General features: G+C 41.0%; 1 protein-coding gene and 1 non-coding gene across 2 annotated transcripts; both read right to left on the bottom strand.

Annotated features, from left to right (window-relative positions):
• Positions 1 to 321: 321 nt before the first annotated feature.
• Positions 322 to 395, bottom strand: DL89DRAFT_t228. Its single transcript has one exon. It is a non-coding gene; the product is annotated as a tRNA-Val (tRNA).
• Positions 396 to 10,845: 10,450 nt separating this feature from the next.
• On the bottom strand, positions 10,846 to 11,817 carry DL89DRAFT_262906 (uncharacterized protein; the record flags this gene model as incomplete). The annotated part of the gene is made up of 1 exon (XM_040885880.1): positions 10,846 to 11,817. One exon carries the CDS (start codon positions 11,815 to 11,817, stop codon positions 10,846 to 10,848), a length of 972 nt encoding a protein of 323 aa, XP_040739117.1.
• Positions 11,818 to 11,874: the final 57 nt, after the last annotated feature.

Genomic DNA, 11,874 nt, shown 5'->3' with positions numbered 1-11,874 from the left:
ATCACAGCAACTAATCTCTAGACTGCTAGGATTTTATTTCTCACTCCTATGTCCATTTTCTCTAAGGCCTTTTTGAAGTGGCTTTAAAATAGCTACTTTGGACGCTGTTGCTAGAAAAAAAAACGTCACTACACACCTCTTTATTAATAACTATGACTACCACATATGTTTCTAGCCACAAGCTTTAAGGGATTCAATCATAGTGCCCACCTTGATTCACATTAGCGTGCAATACTAACTAAGGACAGATATTGCGGACAATTATCCACGCAATAGCATAAATAACCCTTTCCAAAGTAAAAAAAAATGACAAACAAAAAATGCGTTCATCCAGGATCGAACTGGAGACCTTATGCGTGTGAAGCATACGTGATAGCCGACTACACCATGAACGCACCGTTCTGTTGTTATTGTTATCACCTGGCCCAGGTGATAATGAAGGAGCCGAATGGAAGGAAGAGCTTGAGTCAGAGATGGTTCTATTCAGGAAATCAGAGTCAAAAACGGGATCAGAGTTGCTCAAATCTATGTGCATGTATAAGATGTGCACTTATATATACCAATGCATACTTGAGCTATGGTCTTAGGGCCACATAGACAATAGGAATCCCTGTAACTAGGTCGACCATTGTCGCATGGGAATGAAACTGGTCTTGTGGGCTTGAGACTGAAACAGAAGAAGAGATGTGGGCCAATTGTGGGTCTCGCAAGTCTTGATCTTGATCTTGATCTAGGAGCGTATCCGCAACATGTTCATGATCGTCAACGATGGGCATAACATCATCCCCCTCTTCAGCAGCAGCCCCATGCATTCGAGGTAGGGCTGCCTAGGGACGACGAGGTGGGACTCGATTTATCAGGTAAGCATGTCGGATTCGGTTACCATGGTATCGGCTCTTGAGTGGGAGGTCATTGTGGTCTAATAACTCATATGTTGAGTTCGGGAATGTATGCATGATTCAGAATGGACCTAACCATTTGGGCTGGAACTTGCGTGGGTTCTCATGGCAGATCATAACCCAATCATCAACTTCGAAGGTTCTTGGTGTCAAAGAGGCAGCTACACGCTCTGTGGCCTTCCTAGCTACAGCTGTAGTGCGCTTCTTCGCTTCAAGTCGGGCTTGTGCAAGTTCATCGAGGACTTGTTTATGGCATTTGATTGTGAGCATCGGCTGCTAGTTATCTTGGTCTAACCAGAGTTTGGGATTCGCGACGTCACCAGGGATCTTCAGTTGGACTCCGTATGTCAGGAAGAATGGCGAGTATCCAGTCGTGTTATGGGTTTGGACATGGGCAGCAAACAGTGCTTGCGGCAGGAACTTGTTGAAGATGTGTGATGGCAAAACCCACACGTGGGACAACATCTTCCTAAGGATTCCGTTCAGGCATTCGCACTTACCATTTGTTCTTGGGTGGAATGCCGTTATGCGCAGGTGTTGGACTTTCAAGGGAAGAAGGTAGTCTTCGATCACACGGCTCATGAATGCAGAGCCGCAGTCTGAAAGGATCTCATCAGGGCAACCAAAAGGAATCACAATCTCGCTGTAGATAAAATTTGCAACTATTGCTGCATCGGAATGTTCATAGGCTTTGGCGATCGGCCAAGATGTAGCATAGTTGATGGCTACCAGGATCCAAGCATTATTGGCAGCTGTTTTCAGTAGTCTACCAATAAAGTCGATCCCCCATCTTTTAAATGGTTCCATTGGTGGTAGCAGGTGGAGTGGTTCAGACTCACTGTTGCAATCTGGGCCTTTCACGATCTGACAGGTAGGGCATCTTTTAAGCTAAGATGTAACATCAGTGGCCATAGATGGCCACCACCCCCTCTCCTTAAGGAAAGGTAGGACCATTGTAGCACCTAGGTGTCCAAGACGCATGTGTGCAGATATGACCATATCTGCACGCATTGCCAATGGGACATATAGGACTTTCTTGTCTTCCTCGATTTGGCGGAAAACAATGTCATGGTCATCATCATACCAGAATGATGACTCGTGCTTCTCAAGCAGGTGGAGGATGGCAGGAGAGATGGACTCCATGTCTTCCTTCTTGAAATACTGGCGATAGAAATATGGCCAGTTAGGGGAGGTCATTCAGAGCTAGTTATCTGCACAACAACTATTTATACATGTTGAAACTATTGGCAATTTCAGTGAAATAAAAATTTCACCCAAACTGCCATCGGCATCTTGGAAAAGTTTCAGTGAACATAATTTCAACCAGAAAGAAAAACTTTGCATATTTGGGGTTAATTATCATTGGGCAACAAAAGTCAATATCTCAATAGATGTGGCTAAGCAACCACAAGGAAATTATGTTCACTGAAACTTTTCCAAGATGCCGATGGCGGTTTGGGTGAAATGGCAAAAAAAATACTTGTATTTTTAAAATCAATTATACACAAAAACATTCTGGACACAATAACAAATAATAACTATGAAAAAATAATTAGTAGCAAAAAAAAGTACTGAAAACGATTATTCAAATAACTATCTAACAAAATTGTAATTTACTAAAATTTATAAGTCCAGGAATGACCCCCTTCCAAAGTGAACTAAGAGCATTACTATCAAGAGTGTTATCAGAAAGAAGAAATATGCCTAATGTTGCTGATGCTAGGTATACTGCTAGAGGTGTAGAGCAACTTGGATTTGAGCATTCTTCTGAAATATTTGTTGACTCATTCATTGTTGAGGTTGTTATTGAGAAATGCAGTGAGTTAGATATAAAGGTAAAGCAGAAGTCAGCTAGTATTAGATTGCATAAAGTATTTGGAGAAGGTTTTGGCTATAAGTATATTAGAAGCAAGATTAGTGAGCAATATGGACCAGTTGCTATTTACAAAGTATCTACCCCAAACATTGCAATAGCTAATTCTTTGTTAACAGTGAAGTTTGCTACTATGGCTGATCACAAAATATATCTACAGAATTATGACATCACAATGGATTGTATGAATATCTCATCTACACTGAGCGGCAAAATTGAGTCACAAAAATTTTTTCTTCTGAAAATGTTTGATATCTGAAAAAGCAGTGATGCAATACCCTTGATAGTGGGGTATGCATATCACTTGCATGCGATGATGAGAATTGTGTAAGACCAATGTTCCTAGAATGTCGCACTCCCTTGATATTACTGTCTTTTGAATAAGTAGTAATTTTTGGTAGTGGTCATTTTTGACCTTTCCTACTTTCGACGTTTAGTTTTATACCCAAAACAGCAGTGGACAAATTCCTAATTTTAGCCAACAAGACAACAGCATTCTCTCATCCACATCCACATCTCATTTCTATTCTAGCTATGCCTAAAAAGTTACAATCATCATATAAAAATCACATCAAATTTCTTCTAACAAAACAATTATCAACTCGGCAAATTGCATTGGACACAGGAGTCTCCCAATCCACAGTATCACGCATTGCCCGAGCACAACATAGCGTAGAGAGGAACTTCCATGCTGGTCGTAGTCGGCTGCTATCACCACATGATGAGACATACATTTGTCGACTTGCTACTACTGGTGCATGTTCCATAGCAATGCAGATCCGACAACAGCTGGCACAATACTCTGGTATGCACATCTCAGTGTACACTATCAGACGCGCACTACGTCGCCAAGGGATTCGATCTATGCGCAGAATAAATGTCCCTCAACTGAAAGATCACTATTGTAAGGATCAACGCCAATTTGCTATGGCCTTTGGGAGCTGGACAGACACCGATTGGAGTCAGGTAATTTGGTCAGATGAGACAAGAATACACCTCAATGGAGCAGATCGACATGAAAGGTGCTTACGTAAACTAGGCGGAGTCCTCCAGGATCACCACATTACCCCAACCCAAAAATATGGTGGAGGTGGGATCATAGTTTGGGGATGCATAACTTCATGTGGCCCTGGCCAACTCTGCTGGCTTGAGGGGGGAATTGACACAGCGGTCTATGTGGGTGTCCTGCAGGAGGAACTACTGCAAACAATTGAGATGTATGGGGTGGACAAGGGTGACATCATCTTCCAACAGGACAATGCTTCATGCCATATGGCTTCTAGGACAAGGAGGTGGTTTGCTGAGAACTCCATTTCAGTGCTACCATGGCCAGCACAGTCCCCTGATCTCAACCCCATTGAGCATTTGTGGGACTTCATTAAGCGTGAGATCCGTAATGGGCCTGAAATCGAAGATCTCAACACCCTCTGGGAGCGGGTCCAGGACATCTGGTGTGAGCAAGTAAATGAAACCATTTGCTCACAGCTGGTGAACTCGATGCCTGCGCGTATCGCAGCTGTCAAAAAAGCCCATGGTGGCCATACCAGATATTGAGCGATAAATCGTCGAATTTTTGTGAGCAAAATTGAGTCAAAAAACACAATTTTTAAAAATCAGTTTCTCAGTGATTTCTTGAGCGACGTGCTTATAACTTTGTATGCTACGGTTGGGCATTGCATAGATTATAAAATAAATTTCTCATGTGGACTGCACAACAATCTGAGAAGTTATTGAAGATTTTCGATGAATTCTATTTTTATGACTCAATTTTGCCGCTTAGTGTAGAAATATTATCTATAAATACCTTTTGGAAAGAGGAGTTGAAAAGAAAGATGTTGTAGATGATTTACACAAGTCTGGCTCTAACCGCATTAGCTGGTTTACAAAGAAAGGAGATATTAAAGTTAAGAACAAAATTTACAACAAGTTTATTCAGCTTCTTGAAAGTGGTGAAGTTCGTAATCCTCTTAGTTCAAAACTTTCCGAGTTTGTAATGCCAACTTTGTACAACTTTGGAGAAACATTGTATGCTTGTAGAAACTCTGGTTTGACTAGGATAGAACTAACTGTACATTCTTCTCAGATGCAAACAGTTGAATGGAACAGTAACTTGCTTCTTAACACAGTTCAGTTCATGAATGAATGCAGAACATTTGCAACTTCTTATGAAAAGCAGTGGATGGTACTTGTTGATAAGGTTAGTAGTTGTTATACAGTTTGTATTTATGTGAGACAACAGCATACTCTAGCATATTGTCATTTGTTTAACTCTATCACATCAAAGAAGCAAGGAATTATTAAGAAGCTAAATAAGAATGAAGATCCAATAGTAGTTGTTGCTAATCTCTCATTCAACAATAGACCTACACTTTATCAAATATATGATTCACTAGAGAGTGGTCTTGAAACAGAAAAAGTTCTTAGAAGAGTTGATGAGAATATAACTGTTGTTCCAAGTCAGAGAAACTCCTTCTGGTCTACTTATCCTACAACTAAGCAGTATCATCCTTTTGAAGAGATGGGATTAGTTAACTACAAAGGAATGCATATTGGTTGGATAGATAGTAAGCAAGCAAAGAGTAAGATATGTCTATCAGAAATGTCAGAGGTTGAATATTCTGCAGATGAGCAAAATATCAATCCACTAATAACTGCAATTGAAGGCATCACACTTGATGAAACTAGCCATATGTTTATCAAAGAGAATACAGATCTGAAACCTTCCTTGTATAGAGTTGCTTATAATGTTCTTCAGTTAGGTAATGAATTTACAGTTACACATTATGCACTCCATACTTTCAGAGGATATTCATACTTCTGTGTTGATATTCATATTAAAGGGAGAGATAAACAGCCAACTCTTATTAAGACACCAGCTGATAGTTCTATTGGAAATGCAATTTCTCAACAGTTAGGAGAAACAAAGCAACAAAGATACTTAAGAGTTATAAGTATAGGATATAGAACAATCACAGTTGAATAGCAGCCATTGTAAAACAAAGCATAAGCAACTATTCTCTCCATATCTCTATGGAAAGTTTGACAAACATCATACACATGTTCAACCCTTACCTCACAATCAGTAGCAATATGTTGGATCCAATTACGCACTTGTATTGCTAGGTCATCACTCATATTAAAATCATGAATAAGTAGAAGAGTAAGCATATCTCTTTCTTCCTCACACATCTCAACTAGATGTTGCTTGAAGAAGGTCTGGAATGATCCCATTTTCTAAAATTGATAAAAGTTGAAAATTTAATTTATGACTACCTCACACTGATGGATAATCAATTACAAGAATTAAGAGAGAAGGAGTGGAATGTGCTCTACACAACAAAGTGGAGATTTCTTGATGAAGACTGGTTAGTGCATAAACAGCAGAAGTATTATAGGAGTGAAGCTCATGAAGTAAAAGAAATAAAGCTTATCAAAGATACACTTGTAAAGCAACTTGGAATGATCCCTGTGTTCTTCTTCTTAAATGTTCTGTTTGGTGGAAAGCAGTATCCATGTCCATACAGAAATGTTGAGAAAGGACTCTTAATTTTGTACCAGTTAGTTGCTGGGCTATCAATCAATGAGATGGAGAGGTTTATTCCTAAGAGCAGCTACCAAGTGATTCATAATATGTTCTATATCTCAGAGTTAAGTGAGTTGAACAAGAAGCTTTCACACTACTTGCACACAATGTTCTCCACTCCAGAACTAAGAGTGATCTCAGCAAAGATTCAGAATCCAACAAACTTTAAGCATATAACTCTTATGTTAGATGGACATGACTCACGAGCACTACATAATGGTGCTTACAAACCAAATCTTTATTCCTTCAAGTTGAAGAAGTCAGGATATAGAACACAAGTTTGCATTGATTTGAATGGAATAGTTGTCCTTGTTTCACCAACTGAGGAATGTAGAAACCACCCAGACTCTAAGATGATTAAGAACATGTCACTATTGAAATACATCTCTCCAGTAGATTGTGTTGTTTTAGATGGTGGTTATCCTCAAAGTATTCTGGAGGAGTTAACAGAAGCAGAAGAGAATGAGAATTTTGGAATACATAACTTTTGCTTACCAGTTAGAAAGCCAAGAGGAACCAACTTAAGTGAAGCAGAGTTAGAATATAATAGCAAACTTGGGTCATTTAGATCAATGGTTGAGAGCACATTTGGAGAACTAGGTAACACATTTAAGAGACTATCAAATAGAGAAGTTGTGAGAATTAGAAACACAACTGTGTATAATGTGCAGTTTAAACTCTGTTGCTTACTCTACAATATGAAGAAGATCCTAGCAGCTAGTAAAGTTCCTGTTGAACATCACCACACACTTTGGGTTCTATCTAACTTTGACTACCCAAGCAATAACCAGGAGAGATCAACACATGCTGAAGTTGGAAGTAGTTTACCACAAAAAGTAGAGTTAGAGGCTTCAATGAGAGAACTACAAGATAGGCTGATTCAAGCTAAAATTGATGAGTCAATGAACTTTTATGTTGATATGTCATAAGTAACTATTAAAATAGGAATTTTTTACAAACTTTACTCAATGATAGAAATATCTTCAATAAGGGGGTTATGCAGAGATACTTATCTGCCCATTAACTATTTATACATGTTGAAACTATTGGCAATTTCAGTGAAATAAAAATTTCACCCAAACTACTATCAGCATCTTGGAAAAGTTTCAGTGAACATAATTTCAACTAGAAAGAAAAACTTTGCATATTTAGGGTTAATTATCATTGGGCAACAAAAGTCAATATCTCAATAGATGTGGCTAAGCAACTACAAGGAAATTATGTTCACTGAAACTTTTCCAAGATGCCGATGGCGGTTTGGGTGAAATGGCAAAAAAATATTTGTATTTTTAAAATCAATTATAAGCACAGAAACATTCTGGACACAATAATTAATATTAACCATGATAAAAATAATTAGTAGCAAAAAACTGTTCTGAAAACGATTAATCAAATATCTAACTAAGTAAATTGCAAATATCTAAAATTTACAAGTCCAGGAATGACCCCCGATAGTCAATGTACAGTCGCAAGGATCCATCTGCCTTCTTAATGAATATTAGAGGGGCTCCCTATGCAGACAAGGATGGTCAGATTAGCTCTCGACTTAGAAGGTCATTGAGGTGCTTACAGAGCTCCTGTAATTTGACAGGAGATATTCAGTATGCAGGTCAGTTAATTGGTGGTGCATCACCTGTATTGATCACCACCTCCTCAGAACGAACTAGGGGCAGGGCTAGCTGTTCTTCAGTAAACAGCTTGGCATACTCAGTCAGCAGGTCTTGGATTGGGTTAGGAATAGCTGGTTTATGGGGTTCAGGGGTATCCAAGGTATTAGAGGTCAGGAGTTCGATAGCAAATACATCAGTTACAGATTTGAGCATCTTGTTGAGTGTTGACCAGCTAATAAATTGACTGTCAGTCTGAATCAAACTCAGCTTAATAGGCTTAGAATGGAATGCAACTAAGTTCATAGGCTAATCGATCAGAGGGTTCATTTTGGTGAGTCATTTCCACCCTAACATTAGTGGGTATTTGAGATGCTCAAAGATGTAGGCATGGACAGAGAAGGTGTCATCACTTGTCACTGGGGGTCATTCCTGGACTTGTAAATTTTAGTAAATTACAATTTTATTAGATAGATATTTAAATAATCGTTTTCAGAACCATTTTTTGCTACTAGATATTTTTGGAACAGATATTTATAATTGTTGTGTCCAGAATGTTTTTATGTGTATAATTGATTTTAAAAATACAAATATTTTTTTGCCATTTCACCCAAACCGCCATCGGCATCTTGGAAAAGTTTCAGTGAACATAATTTCCTTGTGGTTGCTTAGCCACATCTATTGAGATATTGACTTTTGTTGCCCAATGATAATTAACCCTAAATATGCAAAGTTTTTCTTTCTAGTTGAAATTATGTTCACTGAAACTTTTCCAAGATGCTGATAGTAGTTTGGGTGAAATTTTTATTTCACTGAAATTGCCAATAGTTTCAACATGTATAAATAGTTGTTGTGCAGATAACTAACTCTGAATGACCTCCTAAATTTATAGTAGATACAAATACCCATATTGCCCAACTGATCCCACTCCATTTCGCATACCCAAACATCATCGAGGTCTCTAGCCTAGGTAAAACTGACAGAGGCACAAATGGGTTTGGCTCCTCTGGTATAGGTCCAGAACCTACCCATGTCTGTGCTACCTCAGAAGCCAAGTCTGACTTGGTAGAGTCGCCAGAGGACTCCTATATTAGTGATAGTTTCCTTACCAATATTGCAGAGTTCTTGAGTGGCAAGATGAAGCACACATCATCAGCAATATCTACACTTGCCAAATTCCATATCACTGATAGATATTTGTACAAGAATTCATGCTTATATATGGGGCAGAAGAAGATCAGGTGCCAGCTACTTGAAGAGTTCCATGAGTCCCATGTAGGTATGCACCTTGCTGTCGAGAAGACCTATGATAAGCTGTGCAATTTCTTTTTATTAGAGCAGGGTGTTCTTAGATATCAGAGAATTCATTGCCAGCTGCCCATGATGTGCTGAGATTAAGGGCCATGCTCATAAGTCTGGCCTCCTATAGCCAATCCCCCCTGACAGCCAACCATGGGAGGGCGTTGCGATGGACTTCATAACCAAATTGCCACTACCAGAGGGGAGATATTTAGCAATTCTTGTGGTCATTGATAGGCTGACAAAAATGGCATACTTCATCCCTACAACTAATACTGTCACAGCTAAGGAAACTGCCCAGTTATTCTATGACCATATATATTGCTTACATGGGTACCCATGCTCAATCATCTCAGATTGTGATCCCAGGTTCACATCAGCATTATGGCATTCTGTAGCCAAACTCATAGGCCCGAAACTCTGAATGAGCATAGCCCACCACCCTCAGATGGATGGTCAGACAGAGGTGACAAATAAAACACTCAAAGTGATGTTATAGGCATTTATCCATAATGTAGGCAACAACTGGAGTAAGCTACTCACCAATGCAGAGTTTGCTATCAACAGCAGCCTACACTTAGCTACAAAGACTTCGCCATTCTATGCCAACTATGGCTATGAACCCAGACAACCTGCATTCTTGGCACTTCCTGGTAATGCCCCATCTGACTACAACCCCCTTGCTTCCTCTCGTGCCAAACACCTTCGACTTGTGCATGAGGCAATCAAAGAAAGCATTGAAAAGGCTCAGGCTGCAATGAAACATCAGCACAACAAGCATTGAGATGAGCTTGTATTCACAAGGGGAGACAAAGTAATGCTCTCTACAAAGCTGACAGCCCCAACATGGCTTATGCCCAATGCTAACAAGTCCTTACTACCCTATTGGCATGGTCCATATGTAGTAACGGAAGCCGTTGGTAAGAATGCCTATCAGTTAGATTTGCCAAGTGATATCAGGATCCACCCAGTCATTTCAGTGGCATTCTTAAAGCCTGCAGTAGAATCGGCTCATTATAGGCATGAAGGGGGACTGTCAACACCAAACCCATTCATCATAGGGGGTGAGCTAGAGTTTGAAGTCGAGGCGATCTTGGACCACTGTTGCCCTCGCAAGGGGGAATCACTTTATTAAATCTGCTGGAAAGGACAGGGACCAGAGTACGATGAATGGCTGCCCGAATCCGAACTGGACAATGCACAGGAGGTGCTGCACGTGTATCTTAGCAGGCGAGAGTCCGCCGCCAGGTACAAGGGGAGAAATGCTACCCGAAAAGGTCATACCAGTGGCAAGCAGGTCGCAGCACAGCCACCAGGCAGGTCTATAAATAAGGCCAAGTAGCCCACTTGTCTCGGGTCCCAGGCTCATGACCCCGGGACATTTTCCACTCAATATATTCTCGTATACCACTATATTTCACATATTATACATTATCTGATGATGAAGATATAGTATGTAAAAGTTGAAAATAAATTTGTGACTCAATTTTGCTGTCTAGGGTATGCTCATCAATTGTTTAAGATATAGTAATTAAAGTTGAAAATTTTATGGCTCCATTAAGCTACTTAATGTATTATAAGAAATTAGTTAGGTTTCAATAGCACTGACTCACAAAGGTCCTCGAAGCAGTTAGTACATTCTTCGAATGGCTTGTAGCATCCACAGCTACAAGCTAAAGCACCGTCATCATCAATCATAGGGTTCTGTGGATCACCTGGCTGCCACCCTCGTTTGCGCTTTTTGCTACAGCAGCTGCACTTTTCTTTCTCACCACCGTTTTTGCTGCCGCCACAGCATGATGAAGCTGCTTGCCTCGGCAGCTTATCGGTGCTCAAGGTTGGCTCACAGCAAGAGTCCTGCTCCACGATGGTTTCTTGCTGCGGTAGGACTGGGAGGGAGGTGCTTGAGCAGCACGAGTCGGTGGCTACAGCTTGAACCTGTGTTATTTGCGCGGGCGGATTCCCTGTTGGCTGGCTGCTACAGCACGACGACTTGGGTGCGCTTGGGGCACGAGGGGTAGGGTCGGCCTTGACTGTACAGCACGAGCTGCTAATGGCAGTTGTGGGCAATGGAGGAATGACTCCTGCTGAGAATCCAGAGTCATCCAGTTCAGGAACATCAGCTACGGAAGACGACGACCAGGATAATGACGTGGACGAACCGCCACTGCTGGTGGTAGTCGCTGTCGAACGAATAGCAGGAGGCAGTGGCCCCAGGACGTTCTCTACCCACTCGCTGGGGTCATCATCAGAGTGAATATTGAGCTCGGACGAAGAGGCCAACGGCTGGCCAATGCGGGCTTCAATTGCGTGAATAAGCAATTCCAGCTTCTTCCCGCAGTCGCACCCGCATTTGCAATCAGGCTTCTCACCATTCTGCATTGGAACTGAGGGCCCTGAGGACACCTCGAGCATGCGTTGCGCGGAATCGCCATTAGGAACAGAGGTAGTGGCTGGTGGGCGCGATAGAGGCCGTATATCCTGACCACTATGAGCGTCAATAGAATTCGGTGCTGGCGTACTGGCAAACGGTAGCTGGTCTTTTGCGCGGGCCATCTGCTTTTCGTGTTCCCTGTGTGCAGCCAAGGGGGGAATCTTACAGCATGGCGCCGC

This window comes from Linderina pennispora (genome assembly GCF_002104995.1).
Source record: "Linderina pennispora strain ATCC 12442 chromosome Unknown DL89scaffold_138, whole genome shotgun sequence".
Lineage (NCBI taxonomy): Eukaryota > Fungi > Kickxellomycota > Kickxellomycetes > Kickxellales > Kickxellaceae > Linderina > Linderina pennispora.
This window is presented reverse-complemented; position numbering and strand designations above follow the sequence as displayed.